The sequence below is a fragment of the Phyllopteryx taeniolatus genome, chromosome 7, assembly GCF_024500385.1.
Source record: "Phyllopteryx taeniolatus isolate TA_2022b chromosome 7, UOR_Ptae_1.2, whole genome shotgun sequence".
In the NCBI taxonomy this organism is placed as follows: Eukaryota; Metazoa; Chordata; class Actinopteri; order Syngnathiformes; family Syngnathidae; genus Phyllopteryx; species Phyllopteryx taeniolatus.
In genome coordinates this window covers 13,182,633-13,202,292 of record NC_084508.1, presented here as the reverse complement: position 1 = coordinate 13,202,292, position 19,660 = coordinate 13,182,633, and the positions used below count along the sequence as shown (strand labels likewise).

General features: G+C 38.8%; 1 protein-coding gene across 1 annotated transcript in view; it reads left to right on the top strand.

Moving 5' to 3' along the window:
• Nucleotides 1-19,660, top strand: part of hcn2b (hyperpolarization activated cyclic nucleotide-gated potassium channel 2b) — a 40,140-nt gene that overhangs the window by 13,356 nt on the left and 7,124 nt on the right. Inside the window, exons 4-7 of the mRNA XM_061779378.1 lie at nucleotides 1,793-2,011; nucleotides 12,672-12,818; nucleotides 14,015-14,255; nucleotides 17,129-17,293. Coding sequence (XP_061635362.1) covers nucleotides 1,793-2,011; nucleotides 12,672-12,818; nucleotides 14,015-14,255; nucleotides 17,129-17,293 — 772 coding nt within the window. The remainder of the gene's footprint in view (nucleotides 1-1,792; nucleotides 2,012-12,671; nucleotides 12,819-14,014; nucleotides 14,256-17,128; nucleotides 17,294-19,660) is intronic.

The window sequence follows — 19,660 nt, the reverse complement described above, 5'->3', positions numbered from 1 at the left end:
CAGTCAATCACATGGCACAGACCTGTGAATATTTTCAGTTATTCTTTCAGGGCGTTGACTCGATCGCAACTGGACTCTTCTGATTGCCGCCTCTCATCAAACAGGCTTCCTCACTTCATGGGTAATAGTAGGCGTCTCAAGCCTGAGTGTTGGAGTAGAGACCCAAATATTTATCACCCAAGATAGTTGCTCGCCCAACCTGAATGGAATGCAAAATGACTTTCGTGGCGATGCGCTGAAGAGCGGCCTTTGTATGCCAACAAGGTGGAAATGGAATATTCCATTTGTTTGTTTATTTATTTGTGCACATAAAGACAAACAAGCATTCATATGCACATTCACCTTTATGGGCAATTTAGCGTCTTCAATGAACCATACAGTCATGTTTTAGGAATATAGGAGGAAAAAACCCACCCAAGCACAGGGAGAACATCAAAACTGAGACTCAAACCCAAAAACCATAACTGTGTGGCAGTCGTGCTAACCACTCAGTCATTGGTGTCAGGTCAAAATATGTTCGGTATAAAGGAAGTGAATTTACTATGTTAGTTGGTCTAAAAGAAAAACATTTTGTTACTTTAATAGATGTCGTCAGTTTTAGGGAAACCTGAAGTTAACATACTCTAGCACCACTAATAAAGGAATTATTCATCTGTAAAGAGTTACTTCTAATTGAGGTTTTTACACTTACACGATTAGTTTTGATGCATTTTTCTGTAAATTGCCAGACAAAGTGGTTTTGTAGACTTCAGAATTCATTCTGCTGCTACCATCCTGAGTCACAGTACGTCATCAATAAAGACTAGTGAGCCCGTTCCAGAAGCAGCCATGCCAGCCCAAGCCATGACATTACCTCCACCATGCTTCACAGACGAGCTCGTGTGTTTTGTATCATAAGCAGATCCTTTCTTTCTCCACACTTTGGCCTTTCCATCACTTTGGTAGAGGTTAGTCTTGGTCTTATCAGTCCATAAAACTTTGTTCCAAAACTTTTGTGGCTCATCTCTGTACTTTTTTGCAAAATCCAATCTGGCCTTCCGATTCTTTTTGCTGATGAGTGTTTTGCATCTTGTGGTATGGCCTGTATAGTTCTTCTTGCAAAGTCTTCTTTGAACAGTAGATTGTGATACCTTCACCCCTGCCCTGTGGAGGTTGGCAGTGAAGTCACTGACTGTTGTCTTTGGGTGTTTCTTCACAGCTCTTGACCTTGGAATTGACCTTGCCATTCCAATACTTTTGGGGGGGACTGTATATTGTGAGGGATACTTTTAGATCTCAGAAAAACATGGATGGCTAAAATGAGCATTCTATGTCCCACTTTGCACTGAATCAAGTTGCTATACGCGGAGGAAAAGAAACTGCAGGATTTAGTAGTCCTAGTACCATCGAGGGAAAACAGAGGGTTTTATCACACGCTCACTTGTTGTTTAGGCAGCTTAATGAAGGTTGTCTGACTATTGGTTGGGAAAGTGCTTCATATGCAGCAGTGCCCTCATTTTAAATTTAAAATCGCCGACTATGAGGTGGTTAATTTAATTGTGGCAGCCAAGATCGTGGTCATGATAAAAATTCAATTAATTGTGCAGCTCTACTTCGCCCTGAGCACAAAACCAGCAAATGGGTGCGTTTTTCAGCCAAGCATAGAGGCCACAAACATCTGCAAACAGGCAAATTTGTGAATGCCAAACCACGACTACTGTATGTTGGGGTTTGCTGTGGCGCGTTGGTAGATATTCAAGGTGTTTGTTGTATCCGTCTCAAGTGGGCTGCTTGCCTTTCCGTTCCCTTCCAGAACGACACGTGGAGCGAGCTCTACTCCTTCGCGCTCTTCAAGGCCATGAGTCACATGCTGTGCATCGGCTACGGACGCCAAGCCCCCGAGAGCATGTCTGACATTTGGCTCACCATGCTCAGTATGATCGTAGGGGCCACCTGCTACGCCATGTTCATTGGCCACGCCACTGCACTCATCCAGTCTCTGGACTCGTCCAGGCGCCAGTACCAGGAGAAGGTAAGCACACTATCTGTTTTTTGTTTGGGTACTTTCATTTTTGTTGGTCGTATGGACCCCATTTTCCTCGGTATTTACAGTAAATTTGAGTCATTGAACCAACCGTTTTGAGTTCTTAGGGTTCACTTTGATAAAAATGCATATTTAATATGGGACAAAAGACTTTAACCCTCTGGGCTATATGCTGGCCACCTCGTTTCCTTTACATGTATTTATTTATTTACCATTTTAGCTGTATTAATGCAAACCTTCCCAAGGGTGGGAATTACAAAATCAGACAAAAGTTTGATTTTATAATTTCCTATTTTAATGCTTTAAATATACGAATGGACACTTTGGCTCTATCGTGGCCACTTTTGGCCAATTGAAACCCATTAAAAGTACATTTTTAAAGTTCTTGTTTTTTAATGGATTGAAGCATACAATTTGAGTGAAAGGAGTTTCATTCTGGGCTCAACACTTGAAAATTGCAGTTTTTTTATGTTTTGTTTTGTTTAATTTTTTTACCAGATTACATCATTTATACATTTTTGGACAAGGAAGCATTATCATGTAATATTCTTAGTTTCTGAAAGAGGCATTTAATGGCTTACTGTACACCACTGATGCAAATGAGTGATACAATTTTGATTTCAAAAAGTGGAGATACCCTCTACTGACCATGTGAAAATTTAAGAAGTGGAAGCTTTCTCTGCTGGCTGTAGAAAGACTGTACTTTACAATTCCATCACTTCAAACTTCATTTTGCCTTTGAGAAAAGCAAAGCAAAACAAAGCAAATTTATTTATAAAGCACATTTCATACACAAGGTAACACAATATGCTTTACATGATTAAAAGCATTTAAAAACAAAGAAAAAAAACAGCTTATAAACATTTAAAACAAAGAGAAAAACAATCAGAAATACAATTAAAACAGAAATAATTAAAAGTGGAAATGCTCTAAAAAGCACGAGAAAAAAAAGAGTTTTTAACCTGGACTAAAAACATGCACACTTGGGGCTGACGTCACTTCTGCTGTCAAATTATTCCATTTGTGTGCAGCATAATAGCTAAATGCTGCTTCACCATGTTTGCTGTGGACTCTGTGCTCCACTATTTGACCCGAGTCTGTCGATCTCAGAGCCCTACTGGGTCTATATGCCATTAGCATTTCATTTGAGGTGCAAATGTTCCATGGGGATGGGAAGTTTCTTGAGAAGAAAGGCTACAGTCCTCCTACAATTCTCTAATAAAGTGGCCTTACGGATGCAAATGGCTCGGCCACCCAAGGAGAATTTGTTCCTCGTCTGAAGCGCAATCTACAGTATATACTTGAAGTCATCACGAAAGGAGGGAAAAAACGGAGAATGTTGTGCTGATATAGTTTTCTGGGAAGATGTCAAACTATTAACTCTTCTCTCATGTCCACTATTTAGTTTTGCAGCCCTTTTTTATTTTACACCAATTCCCAACAGCGCGCACAAACTGCTAGAGTGCACACACGTAAAACAAAAAGCAAATACGATCTCCACAAAGACTTGGCTAAGCGTGTCCCATTTGATATGAGTTCAACGGTTTCCTCCCTTAATTCCAGCACTCTTTGACAGGGACACCATGTGTTCCATTAATTGTACGCTCGTGGCCGCCAATTGCAAGGCCTTGGCCTGTCGCGTCACCTGTAGCGCTGATCAAAGCCGAACTCAAGTCGGCTAAGATTCCTTTTCAGCCCCTCGTTGCCTGTCTTGCGGGCATCCTTAGATCCTGGATGAGATGCTGCCTAATTGCACCTACATTAATGCTGACACACATCCTGTACACGTCGGGGTGCTTTGTTGTCTGGCTGACTCCTCAGGCTATCGTTGAGCTGAGATTGATCCTCGGCATGTGTGTTGTGGCAATATTTTTTAAACACCGGGAAACACCAAGAGCTGTCTATTTAGTTTATTTTTTGCAAGAGGAGGAGGAATTGCGTAGAGCAAGCACGTGGAATGCAGTATACGAGACTTCTGACTAACACGGCAGCTGCTGTCACACTTACTGTATATTAATCATAAACCACCACTTCATGACAAACTCAACTCAATTTTATTTATAGAGCACTTTCAAAATAACTATAGCTGAAAGAAAGTGCTGTCCATAAATACAAAAATTGAACATAACATAATTTAGAAACATCCATCCATTTTCTGAGCCGCTTCTCCTCACTAGGGTCGCGGGCGTGCTGGAGCCTATCCCAGCTGTCATCGGGCAGGAGGCGGGGTACACCCTGAACTGGTTGCCAGCCAATCGCAGGGCACATACAAACAAACAACCATTCGCACTCACAGTCACAGTCACACCTACGGGCAATTTAGAGTCTCCAATGAATGCATGTTTTTGGGATGTGGGAGGAAACCGGAGTGCCCGGAGGAAACCCACGCAGGCACGGTGAGAACAGGCAAACTCCACACAGGCGGGGCCGGGGATTGTACCCGGGTCCTCAGAACTGTGAGGCTGACGCTCTAACCAGTCGGCCACCGTGCCACAAGTTCAAAACAATCAAAACAAATATAAAAAAAATCTCAGCGAATACAGCTGAAACTGTTCTCCCTTTCATGAGAGAAGTGTATTATTATTTTTTTAAATTGGTGTAACACCTGAATTTCCACTCTGGGGCTCAATAAAGGATATCTTATCTAATATCATGTCCAAATGTGAGTGTCCCAAGACCCCCTAAAAGTGATTATGTGCTTGTCACTTTGCATACTTGTACATGCACGCATGAATTTTGTTGTATTTTTGCAATTCTGCCTTCTGATCTTCAAGTCTTTGTCTATTATTCACAACTAATTTTACCTCACATTCTTATGTAAGCACACTTTTATGTCGTTTACTGCGTCTTTGGCCTTGTTTGTTAATGAACTCGCATCCAACTTGGTGCTATTTTCAGACCACCCCATGTCCCTATAATCCATGTATCCTAGCTCGCCTGTTTGTGTTTGTCTGCTTGCACCCAAAACCTGTCAACAGATATTATTGGACCATGGTGGACTTAATATGTTTGAGTCAAGCTTTTTTTCAGACGAGTGTTTGTTGGTTGGTTAATTATTCAATTGGTAATTTGGTTTCTAAGTTAGTTAGTTAGTTACCAGGTGTAGTCTCCCACGCCTTGTTTCGAGTAACTGTAAACAATTGTATGTTTGTGATCCAGTTTTGTGAGACAGCACCTGCAGGGACCCACTTGAACCAGCAAATGGAGCTGAAGTGAAAAAAGCCTGCTTTGTGTGATATTTGGTTTGCTGAACTTTACCACCACCTACAGGTCTGCAATGTAACAGTATCACCTGGAACGTTATGATTTTTCAGTCCGAGACCGACATGTTTGGTATTGTTTGGCCGTAGAGGAGGTCTGTTCCTTTATTTTTACTTCGGTCTTTATTTGTTACTGAACTCGCTTCTAACTCAGACTTTTTGACACTACTTTCATTGAGCTCAAAGTGGGGCAGTGAACAACCACATCCAGCACACAGAGCTGAAGTCAAAAAAGGCTGCTATGCATGATAGTTCTCGCTTGCTCTTTCTTGTTTCCACAATTTCAGACCCCCAATGTTCTTAATATAGTGTCACATTTTGGTGTTGCAGTCAACTTGCATTGGGGCTAAATAGGGGCAGTGACCCACCACATCTAGCAGATGGAGCTGAAGTGAAAAAAGCCTGCTTTTCATGAACAGTATCGACACAATATTTGGTCCGACTGACTGGTGGTCTGGTTTGTTTTTGTTTGCAGTGACTTTGGTCTTGTTTGTTAATGAACTCTGTTCCAACTTGGTACTATTTTCAGACCCCTACAGTTTCCCTGTTATCCCTGGGAGAAAATATATGCTGGTGTGCCTGTTTGTGTTCATCTGCTTGGTCTCAGCTACTGTACATCTAAGAAAAACTGTCAACGGGTATAATTGGACTGAGCTGGAAGGTGTAAACAAATCCTATTGTGTTGTGTGAAGACATCCCCTATAGTGCAGTGTTGTTTACAGGTATTTCCCAAATGTGGTCAAGCATGGATCTCTGTTCAAAGTAGCTGCAATGTCTGTAAATGCGTCTGACATGTATTGCTGCACCATGTCAGTGGAATCCATTTTTGGTTGAGCTGCAGGCAAAGTTCTTTCAATAGTGTTTTTAAACCAAGTATGGAGGAGATAATTGGGCAAATAGTCTGTCAGTGGTGTCCACAACAGTCATTTCCTTTTGTTTCCATGAGCAATTAAGTCTTAAGATACATGGCGACATGCGGCCATGTGCGAGACAACCACGCTGGCAGCTCATGGACAAGAACACGACCTAGTCGACGTCACACGACAGATTTACGGGTTGGAATTTCTTGTATAAGATGTAGCGACAGCAAGGACATCAACAGTGGAAGTTAAGTCAACAGAGACAGCAAACGACAGCAACAGCGTTGTTGCACGTTTATAAAAGTTGGAAACTTTCTTGAATTTCTTTGTCTATTTCAAATCTTTCTGAATATGTAATGAGGTCCACTACAAGAACTGGATTAAAAATTTGACCTTGACAAAGTTTGTTAAAATGTCCTCCACCAAGGCCAAACATTGCCTAATTTAAAATCTAAAATCTGGTCTTGTCATTATTCAGTGTTAAAAATATGGAAAGTTTTACAGTGTTTACATAACTGGAAAAAAAATGGTCACGGTTCATTACGGTAATATCAAAACACATTGCACTATGTGACCCCAATCTTAGCACACTGTGAATACTCAAAGTGATAAATGATAAAAAAAAAATATAACATTGATACTGTATGTACCTTTATCCAGATCCACATAAAATCTTAATGGGTGTAAATCTTTGTATTCAGGCTTGGTGAAGCAGCATGTGGTTTATTGTTTACGTTTTTTTTTCTCATACGCTATGCTCCAAATAAACCACAGGTGTCAAACTCAAGGCCCGGGGGCCAGAGCCGGCCTGTCGTATAAACAGTTATAAAGAGGTGCCTTGAGATACAAGTGACCTCACTTACAGGTTTTTAGAACCAGGGTTATAATAGTTTGGGATTTTCTATTTTAGTTTTTGTTTCGTTTTGACTTTTCTTTTTCGAATTCAGTTTAGTTTTTAGTTTTTCAAAAATGCATCATTTCTTATTAGTTTCAGTATTAGTTTACATTTTTTTTTGTTCGGGGTATTTGTCAAGTGTGAGATTAAAAAAGAAAAAGATAACAGTAAGTAGTGTGTAATAAAAACTCAACAAAAAAATGTCCTGTTGTTGGCAGTAGTTCAATCACCTGCTGTGTCAGCAAGACAAACTCCTTGTCTACTTTGACATCTGCTTTTCATGGCGGGAAACAGCGACATTTGGAGAGTCGGCAGTTGTCTGTTTCTCTGAGTTGCCCACAAAAGACAAAGAACCGACGTGCTGGTTCCGTGAAGGCGGTAGCTACTCGGTAGCCATTTTAGCCGTTTCCGTTAGCAACAAAATCAGCTTGGACGTAAAAGTCTGACATCACTTCTAGGCAACACACAGTATAAGTTAACTACAATTCCAAAATGACTGTTCATCCTTCTTTCCGTATCTGTTCTGTGTTCTATGTATTTATCCGAAATAAGTACATTTGAAATTAACGTCGTAAGATCATGTATGAAATTAATCGACAAAGACGAAAACGAAGGACATTTTTACTGGAATTATAGTCAGTTTCACAAACGTAAAATACCGTTTTAGTTAGTAAACGTTTTTTTTTGAAACAGTCTCATTTTTATTTCATTTCATTCACGAAAATGTTTTTTCAATTTTAGTTTTAGTTAATTAATCCGTTTTCATGTACTATAATAGCCTTGGTTTGGACGTTTTTTGTTTTGTTTTGACATAGCAAAGCAAAAATCGGAGACATGAACGCTGAATGGTGGCAGTAAACTCAAACAGTCACTCACTTGTCAAACTAAACATAAAATAAAGAGAATTACACATTGTGTATTTAAAACAACCACACGTTCCCGCGCGTCTTCATCCTTAGTCCCCGCATCCCACCAAACCTTCCTCGTCGATTCGCCCTAGTGTGTCGATTGACACACTATCTGCCAGCGGACATGGCAGATGGACATGGGACGCTGGCTGTTATGTAACCGCTCCCCCCCACTTATGGGGCATCCTCGGAGGAGCTTGTGACCACCCCCCACGAGGCCAGCAGTGATGAGCACACAGTCACTAGACCTTGACACAAAAAGGAAGTGCTCAGTTCATAACATGGCCAATCACTGAGGTCATACAGTGACACCTCAGGATGAAGCTGCATTCAAGAAAAATGGAAAGGCAGACTTTTTGGACCTCCGACTCGGAGAAGGACAATGGAAGGACACTCAAAGTTGGAGTTCACACTTCAAAGGTTGGGGAAAATCAATGTAATCCTCTTGAAGGAGTATGAGGGCCACTAATCACATTTTATACCTGACTTTTCTTGTGGAAATACAAGTTTCTGTGCACAGCATTTCAGAAAAGGAACACATGTATACAAACATTCGTTTTAATTTCATTGTACCTGTGACAATGACAAAGCTCTATTCCATTCTATTTTGAATTTATTTTCATATTATGTTTTTCTTATAAAAATATGCCATTATTCTTATAACAGTTTTCTTGTTAAAACAGTTTTTGTTTTTATAATCTGCACACTTCTATAATTTTTCTTTATCACAATTTTATTTTTAATTTCAGTACGTAATGCTGATTTTTCCAAGATACAAAACAAAACAAAAAAAACCTGCCGTTTTACAGTACTGCTGACGGCCATTGTGAATGTAAAACATTGGTTAAAAGATAATATACAAACTGTTCTTCATGGAAAGTGGTGTAAAACTGTTGTTAAATCATATCTGCGTGAAATTCTGCATTTTAAAAAAGGAAACAAGCTTAGTTTAGTTTTGTTGTCGCCATGCAAGATGACTTATCGAGGTCGTCAGCAGTTGTTTTTTTTCCAACTGTATACCGGAATGTTGGGTCCTCCAATGGATCCATAAACATACGTCACTCAGAATGAAACCACAATTAAATGCAACCCAGCAGTCACAAAATGGCGCATAGTGGCGCTTAAACATGACTTTTCCGCCACATCAACTTTTCGGAGCCCGGTTGGCTTTTGACTGACGCGGCCGCTAATCTCAGGCTCGTGCCGCGGAAATCACAAAGTCAATAAAACTTCCGACGACAACAACTTCTTAAAAGAGGCGAAGGCAGCAGCGAGCGAGCGAGCTGTCATTTGGCTTTAATTGAGACTGTCACACACACTGACTCGCTGGGCTGCAAACACCTAATAGAGTGTCGCCTCCTTATAAAACCTCCTCTGGCGGTTTTATTGACCAGCGGCTTCTCCGCAGTTACTGATGTACTGAAAACTTGGGAGGGTTCATCCAGTATGTTTTTTTTACTGACTATATGATATCATCACAACTCTTTGACAATAACACCGATAGAATTGTGCGATAATCAATATATTGGAAGAAAACATTTGAAATGTATCAGAACTGGCTGCTACATATGATCAGATAATGTATTTGTCTGGTGAAGCAGCATGTGGTTCATTGTCCAATGTTAATCAGTCACAAGACCTTGAATATGGCATTCTACTTCTGCTCTATGTAATTTCTCCCTTTCCCACATGAAAAAACTCTCGCCGTTTCCCTGCGTTTGTTACAATGATATTGAAAATATTGCTGCCCGTGTTTCCTCAAATAGTGACCTCTATCATGCCCAAATCAATTACCGTGGGGACATCTTTAACGTAACTTAAAGCCTTCCTCAAATAGACGCCTCCTTTTTCCTGTTCGGAAAAAAAGGGGTAGTAACTGTAATTACCTCCATTCATAAACGACATGTTAAATTGTTTACTGCTGATCCTATTCAAACGCTGTTGCTAACCAAAACAACAGCACATACCAAGTAAGCATTGGGAATTCACTTATTTGAGTTTTTTTTTTCTATAGGACATATTGTCTATGAGGATTTACCTGAGTAGTTTATCTTAAGTTTATCTTTGCCATCAAAGTTTAAATTTGAATTTCTGACACAGATTTTTTTCAAGATAAGAAAAAGTGAGTGTAACAAAAAAAATCTGTATCTTAAATTTAAATTCAAACTCAAACTATTTACACTGAGTAGTTTCCACTGACTTTTTAAAAAAAAAACAGATGTTAAAAGATTTGGTGAAAGATTCGGCGGGAAAAAAAAAATTCTGACTCAGATGGCACAAAAATGGATCTAACACAGAATTTCTTTTACCATCAAAGAATTTAGTGCAACATTTTCTAATCCGGATGGCACACAAATTGCACAAGATAAAATAATAATAATAATAATAATCTGTCAAATTAGAACTCAGATAGCACAGATATACTTCTATAGAGATTTACTGCATATATTAAAGAGCAGCATTAAAGTCGATTTTACATTTTGTGGAGGCGATTATTATTCCAGTCTGGAATCACTGCACAATGTTGTGTGCATCCATGTTTGTATTTTATTAATTCCGTCCATTCCCTTCCTTCTGGATTACTATTTTTTTTAAATTCTATTTTAAACTCGACATCTTTTTTTATAATACAAGTAATGTATACCATTGTTTAATATTTTTCCCACCAATAAATGCCCCCCAAGCAATGCTATCAATTAAGACTGATTGACAATTGTAGTGAATAGTTGACTTTCATGTAGTTCAACAGGAAGCTGTGAGGAAGATTTGATGTCAGTAGTTGTTGTGGTTGTTGGACAGCAGACGGTGTCCCTTGACCCGCTGCTTGGAAAATACCACTCATCCAATTGACAGTTGATTCCACAGAGATCATGACTCATACTGCGTGACACACACACGCACACACAAACACACACGCAAACACAAACGCGCGCACACACATTCGGTCGAGAAAATCCTTACCTTACATTTTAAAGCTCCAAGAGGTTTCTTGTCAGCAGTCTTCTGGTCGCAATTATCAAGCAGCCCTCCTGAAAACTGTGATGTATCACAGTATTATATAGCTTAGCAAGAACCCTATTGATTTTGAAAGCGGTCAGACAACAAAAGAAGGTGGCCCAGTCAAAATCAATGCGCACATAGTACTTCTCAGAATTCCACTAGACATTTTCTTCCTGATGCTCTTAAATTTTTAAAGGATTGTTTTGTTTTGGGCGGCACGGTGCAAGACTGGTTAGAGCGTCAGCCTCACAGTTCTGAGGACCGGGGTTCAATCCCCGGCCCCGCCTGTGTGGAGTTTGCATGTTCTTCCCGTGCCTGCGTGGGTTTTCTCTGGGCACTCCAGTTTCCTCCCACATCTCAAAAACATGCATGGTAGGTGAATTGACAACTCTAAATTGCCCGTAGGTGTGAATGGGAGTGCGAATGGTTGTTTGTTTGTATGTGCCCTGCGATTGGCTGGCAACCAGTTCAGGGTGTACCCCGCCTCCTGCCCGAAGATAGCTGATTTTATAAACACATACAACACAGAAGCCATTTTTTTCTTCTGATGTTTTTTTTCAAACTTAGAAGAATGACTACTGTATATTTGCTATTTCACTGCAAGAATCCGATTGATTTTGAAATATATCAAGGCGGGAATTACAAGCAATTCCAAATAACAGTCAGTGTTGAGACAAAACCTTCAGGTTTCTGTTAGAAAGCAAAAAAAGTCAGTACTAGAACATCTTAAATTTATTTGGACTTAATCGGGAGGCACTATAAATGGTGGCAGGTGTGTGCTGACTCATTTAACATGAATCTGATCGCCCCACACGTTCCATTTATAAAAGGGTGTGCACACTTGTGCAGCCACATTATTTCAGTTGTTTATTTATTTTTCCTCCCCACTCGATATTATTTTAAAACATTCAGTTGAATTGTGCAAGTTCTACAACTATTAGTAAGTAAGTTAATGATTATTGGCTAAAAACAACAAAGTTTATCAGTTTGAACATGAAATATCTCGTCTTTGTAGTGTATTCAATTAAATATAGGTTGAAATTGATTTGCAAATCATTGTATTGTGTTTTTATTTATGTTTAACACAGCGTCCCAACTTCATTGGAATTGGGGTTGTAATTCCAGGGACCAAAATGAGTTTTAAGAATAATTTCTAATGCTCTGTTCCAAGTGACTGTGAACAATGATATGTTTGGCAGCTCAATGTTTAGTATTAGTGGACAGTAGCGGTCATGTTAGTCAGAAGACTTGGAGACTGCACTGTTTTGCCATGATTAGTTTTATGTTAATGATGACAATTTGTTCCTGTTTCTTACAATAAATAAACCCACTTGGAGTTTTCAGGTTTTTATTACAGTAATATAGAAAATATTGCTGTGGTATAATTGCAACCATACTACAGAAACAAGGAGGAAAACAACCTTTCATGGCAACAAAATTATACAAAGATAAAAAAAAACGTAATGGTGTAACACAGCACGACCTGCATCTTCTCACAGCAGGTTTTATGTTTTCACCTCATCACTCGAAGGAATAAACAGGTCACGGGCTTCTCATGCGGATCCATGTGTGTAGCCTGACTATCATTATCACTTCTTGTTTTGATGTATACTACCTCAGCTCATCAATGGGACACAAATGTCCTGGTGAACAAAAGTGGTGTGCTCATGTCCTCCTCCTCCTCCTCCTCCCATTTTATCCCCCCCTTCCCCCTGTGGCGTTCAGTACAAACAAGTGGAGCAGTACATGTCATTCCACAAGCTGCCGGCAGAGTTCCGGCAGAAGATCCACGACTACTACGAGCACAGATACCAGGGAAAGATGTTTGATGAGGAGAGCATCCTGGAGGAGCTTAATGAGCCTCTGAGAGAGGTGGCTAACACGCACACGCACACACACACACGCGCACACGCACACACACGCTGATTGTCATTATAAAGTGTAGTCAGACTCTTTAGATGCTGGCAAGCTGCTTGAATATTGATAGAGTTACACCTCATATGTCACTTATTAAGTTCCTTCTAAGTAGTAAGTAAAGGTTTAATATTTAGAGGTACAATCCAATATAATTTAAAATATAAATCTTATAATTTTATAAAAAGGCAACAGTATTATATTATGCATGTGCATAATTCTATAAATTAAACATATGAGAGCAGATTAACCAAAATTTAATATTTAGATGATCTCTTTTCTGTCTCTGTTATTTTATTTGTCTTACTATACTTCATAAATTATCCTGCAGGATTCACTAACCATGCAAATGCAGTCATGGATTTACGAGGAAAAAAATGTGTAATATTTTAGTAAAATTCTGAAAATAAAGGCGAGATGGAAGCAATAATTTGAGAGAATGAAGTCGTAAGGAAACAAAATCATCAAAATAGGGAAAATAAGGAAAAACGTAATCATCTCTTTTTATGAGAATACTCTAAATCAAATTGTTTTATGAGAAGAATTTTACTAGAAAAAGAGTAACAGAATAAAGTAATGATATACAGAAATAAATATGAGAAAATATCAAAATCTTAAAGGAATAAAGTAGTAATTTTACGATTTTGAAATATTGTTATTTTACATTTACAATAATAATAAAGAAAATCAAGAATAAAGTTGGGATATTACAAGAAAAAGCTTAAGTAAAAGTATGTCTACTAGAATAAAGTCATAATATTACAGACAATTTTTTTAATGAAAGATTATTGTATATGAAACATGATTTTTTTAAATTAATATGTAAACTTTTTGCGGAATCAAGTAATATGAGAATAAGTCATGGTTTTTATTCAGAGACTGTATTAGAAGATAGCTTTTCATGAGGAAAAAAGTAATAATTTTACTCAAATAAATTCATATTTTTTTAGACAAAAAGCCATAATCTTTTAAGAAAGCTAAATATTACAGAAAAAAACCCCTATATAAAGTTGTCAATTGACGAGAATTGAGTCGTACTAGTCCATGAAAATAAAGTTGGAATCTTAGAAGTCCCAATTTCCCCAAAATAAAGTGATATTCCATTTACATTTTTCTATCCAAGTGTTGTAACGGAATGTCGTGTTCTCCGTCAGGAAATCGTCAACTTCAACTGCCGCAAGTTGGTGGCGTCCATGCCGCTGTTCGCCAACGCCGACCCCAACTTCGTGACGGCCATGCTGACCAAGCTGCGCTTCGAGGTCTTCCAGCCGGCCGACTACGTGGTGCGCGAAGGCACCATCGGCAAGAAGATGTACTTCATCCAGCACGGCGTGCTCACCGTGCTCACCAAAGGCAGCGTGGGCATGAAGCTGGTCGACGGCTCCTACTTCGGAGGTATACTGGAGGAGCCGTTTCAGCATTTATTCGAAATCCTTCACATCAGACTGAAAGTCCATGTACTAAAACGCGCTTTTTCCTGCCTAGTAAGACAATTCAGCAAACGATTAGAATTACTGTGTCTTACTAGTACTACGACTAGTGTCTTACTTTTTTTTCAACTACTAGTGCCCTAGTCGTATGGACCTTAAGCCCAATCACGTTATCTCCGTTGTTTGTTTTTACGTCCCCTCTCTAAAAAATATTTTTCAATTCAGTTGTACAGGTTATAGGTTAACCAGTAGTGGATTTTCTTTAAATAAGCTATCAGGTTCTCATTTTTTGTATATCACAAAATCGTTTGCGGTCACCTTCTTTGTTAAAAGTTGTATTATTGACTGTGTTGATTGTTTTAACAAAAATAAATACATAGGTTAAATATATACTACTGGTTTTTTTTCTTAATTGTATGATTAATTTTGGTGATGGGTTCCTTTTTTAAATTGTTTTATTTTTATTTTTTTTTGCTTGAGCACCTGCCCCCATAAATGTCTACGCACGTTCCTGGAACATGTATGACATACGATATGTTCACACAACTAGGACAACTGCATGTTAATATTGAGGGAAAACTGTGCACTAGTTGACAACTATGTGTGGGACTAGCACTACTTAGTGACATTATACAATCGTACTAGTTAACATTTATGCGGTTCACCACTAGTACTAGTACCGTATAGATGTTACCTCGTGCACAGTATTGCCTCACTCGTAACATATTTGTCCTACTCGTATGCCTACGTTGTTCAAAAAGATCATACAGTAGTGGAAGGCAGGAGTGGAAAAAACTATTAAAGACACAGTCGTTCTACTAGTGCATTGAATTGTCTTACTAAAAAGGACAAAGAGCATACTAGTACATGGACCTTAAGCTGGATAGCAAGGATATCGAATAAATGCTCAAGCGGCGTTCCATACAGAAAAGTACTTATACTCTGTACTTAAGTAGTAGGAGTACATAAAATAATACGGTAAAAGTAAAAGGAGTGATTAAATGCCTCTACTTAAGATAAAGTAAAAAAAAAAAAAAAAGTACAGTCCGAAATGTACTTAAGTACAAAAGTAAAAAGGAATTTTTACCGTTCACGTTCCTCCAAGTCGCTGCTGGCCCCAAGATCTCAATTAATGAAAATCTCAACTGTTATTGACTTTTCATTTATGTCTTTTTTTACATCGTGTCATCCGCACAGATTGAAAAAAAGTAATCAACCCAAGGGGCAGAAAGTACAGATTTTTATTTTATTTTTTTAAATGTGGGTCAATAAAGTAAAAAGTCAACCGAAAATAAATACTCAAGTAAACCTGAAGAATCCACTTAAGTACAGGAACAAAGTATTTGTACTTCGTTACTTCCCACCACGTTAGAATAATGAAAAGAGCCACGTTCAGCATATCGCTTGATGCAGGTGCAGCCCATTAGAACAACACAATAGTGATGATGATGATGCGGCCATTTGTCATGTCTCGGCCGGTTTTCATGAGTGTGCACATGGACCGTTCGGACGCTCCCCACGGTTTCTTGACGCGTGGTTGTTAAGACGACAGTGCGTAAAAGATGAGGAAGAAGAAGAAGAAGGAAAGAAGAAAAAAGTGAACGTAATGGAGCTTAGCACGGCCGTCTCCAAATATAGCGGGTGCTCCATTAACGGCGCCTGTCAGCGAGGCGCCACTCACAAGGCAGCAGGTCAAAGTAACCGCACACCAGCGACGCATTCACGATCCAATTTCAGTCACCACTGGGCCGAGCCCTGCCACCTAATAGCGAAAAAACTCAACTAATAGACCCCCCCCCAGAAAAAAAGGTTTATTATTGCCCACTCAGTATATAAATAGTTCAACCAGTGATTTTTAAAGTATGGTACAGGCTACCTCTAGTGCTGTGGGAAATAATCACTGCCTACACAGTACAGTTCATCCATCCGTCCATCCATTTTCTGAGCTCACAAGGGTCGCGGGCGTGCTGGAGCCTATGCCAGCTATCATCGGGCAGGAGGCGGGGTACACCCTGAACTGGTTGCCAGCCAATCGCAGGGCACAAACAAACAACCATTCGCACTCACATTCACACCTACGGGCAATTTAGAGTCTTCAATGAACCTACCTTGCATGTTTTTGGGATGCGGGATTGAACCCCGGTCCTCAGAACTGTGAGACAGACGCTCTAACCAGTCGCCCACCGTGCCGCCCAGTACAGTTCAGTTGTATTTAACTTTTATCTTCAAAACATTTACATTTCATATTTAAGAACTACTTGTTTTTAAACATTCATTTAGCTACAGTTTTTTCTGATTGATCTTTTATGTGCATTACATTTTAATTCAATATTTTTTATTTTTTATTTAAGGTGTTAAGGTTCAAACTGTGCCTAATGTTACAGTGGCTTACAATAATATGAAATAAACCCTCGGCTTCATTTTCGATAAACTCTTACCAGCTACAGTATTTTAACATTATTCATTAAGATGGTATTTTAAAGCATTTTTTTTAGGTGATACTAAACTATAAATATTTCACAAATTATGATCCCAAAACACTTGGACATAATTTCAAACTCATCTTACCCTTAAAATTAAATGGCTTGCAGATGATTTGATTCAGGGAAAAAAAGTTTAAATGTAACTGCTTCTGCTTCTTTATCATTGAATAAATATAATTATGAATAAGCGATACAGAAAATGGATGGACGGGTGGATTAATATTTACTGTTAAGAGGCTGAAATTTTCAAGTTAAACAAGGTATCTTAATGATGAATCGATTATCAAAAATTGTTACCGATTCATTTGATAATTGTCACGCTGTCACATTACTTACTTGTGTTTTCTTTCTCCAGAGATCTGTCTGCTGACTCGTGGCCGACGGACAGCCAGCGTGCGGTCAGACACGTACTGCCGCCTGTACTCGCTCTCTGTGGACAACTTCAACGAGGTCCTAGAGGAGTACCCCATGATGAGGCGCGCCTTCGAGACGGTCGCCATCGACAGGCTGGACAGGATAGGTGAGTCACGATTCACGGAGGGGTGGGAAATTTTCGGGTATATTTCTGGAAACATTCCGTGGGAAAGCCGGGTAAAATTGACCCAAATCACTAACCCCTAGGACTACTACTGTTAATGTATTTAGCAGTAATATAGTTTGGCACGGGAAACATCATCTCTCGGTAATCGCAGGCAATTCCAGAGAAAATCATCCTTTTAGTGAAAAGTGTCGTAAAAAACGGAGTCCTGGGGATTTCGCTACCTTGATAGGTTTAAGACACGGGTACAGTACAATATCTTCATGAAAGTCTGCGAGTCATTCACGAGAGAAAACGAAGCATAAGGAATCGCCGCGCTAACTTACAGTTGTGATGAATAACGATGAAGATGTGTGATGAAGGGAGCATGGAAATGTATTCACTGGCGGGTTTTTTTTTTCTTCTCAATGTGGACGTGTCATGGCACTTGAAACACCCTCTTAGCATATATCACACCTTTTCTCACATTCATTTAAATCATTTTTTTACCTCGATCTAGGCACGGTTCAGCTTTTGCATACATACATACATACATACATACGTACATGTGACAATAAAGAAATGCATACATCTGAGGACATTTATAAGAAAGTATGATGGAACAAGCAAACAAACGTTTATTATTATAAATTAGGAGAATTTGTGGGTTAAATATTTCTTTTATTACAGTTATTGTACTCTGTTGTACTATGTGCATGCGGAAGAATTATAATTTATTATTATTACTATTATTATAACTTTTAAAGTACTTTTATTTCCATTTTCACATTCCCAAAATTCATGCTCCCACAATTCCATAAGAAAAAAATGGCATTGAAATGAATGGAGAGATTGTACAAATCGAACCTATCCTGCCACAGATTTAAGCCATTTCAATTGCAAACAGTTCAGATTCTTAAGGACACCTTGTGAACTTACTTTTCACATTACAAAAATTCACACATTTCTCACAATTCAACATTTACCATTAGAAAACAAACATTGCATTGAAATGAATCGAAATATTGTACAAATGTAACTTATCCCTCCACATTTCTCAGCCGATTCTAACCATTTCAAACAATTCCTGTTCAGCTCAGTAGCTGTTAGCATATTAGCATTTGATCAGTTCTCATTAGAATACAACAGAGTACCTTAATACAAGTCACAATATAAAATTCTTATCAATCTGCTTTAGCACTTTCGGAACTCACATCGCTATCTTCTGTGTGTTAGCATATTGACTGTTAGCATGTTAGCATTTGATCAAGACTCGTGAAAATTCGCACTTTAATACAAGGAAAGATGAAAAGAATTCTTATCGATCTGTTGTAGCGCTTTCGTTACTCAGATCACTATATTGCTATGTATTTACATATTGACTGTTAGCATGTTAGTATATTATCAATTCTCATCAAAAAACTAATAGCTATATTTCAGCATTTCCCCCCCATATCTTACATTCCACATTTCAGTTCATGGTTAGCTCTTCATCATTTATACATCACTGTAACGCATTCTAAAGAAATTGCATTCTATAATCTGTTTTTACAATTGCATGGCAGGCCAGATAAAATGCTCTGGGGGGCCATGTAGGGCCCGCAGGCTGTATGTTCCCCACCCATGCTTTAAACGATCTGTCCCAGAAACTTTAAGAGTAAATCGTCAGTCATGGCCATGTTCAGAAATGACCCCAATGCCCCATTTCACGCGTCCACTCTCCTTTACCTATTTGCAAAACACCCTGCCTCCCCTGGCCTCCCATCTGTTGCCATAGCAACCACATTCCACACATGAGCAACCGCCAGTCAGCTTGCATATTTGGAGGGTGTGTTTAAAGCGCTAACCCAACCAAAAACACACTCTTCATGTGCACTCAATAGACGATGATCATCTTCTTTAGTTGGGCTGTATGTGCGTTGTGTGTGTTTGGAACATTAAACAGCAGCCTCCACCAGTTAACAATATTCCAATATCAGGATCTGTTTTCAAAGCTTACGACACGCTTCAAAGATTTCCCTCTCAAGCATCTGTGAGCATGAATGCTTATTGAAGATCCATATGCAGCTGTCAAACCATAATAACACATACACGCAAACAGACGCTTTTGGATTTATTGTTTGTGAGTTATTTGTAAAATATTACATCTTACCAGTTCCTGTCATTCAAAAATATTTAGTTATATTACAATATACTTACAATTAGAATTACTTTTGAGTTATGCACCAAAACAATCAGTATGACATTTAATGCATCAACAATGCCTAAGCAAAAGATTACAAATGATCGTAATCTTAGTAGGGCTGATTTCCATTTAACTTGTGTACCTTTTTTTTTTTTTTTTTTTTTCAAAAATCACACATTTACTAT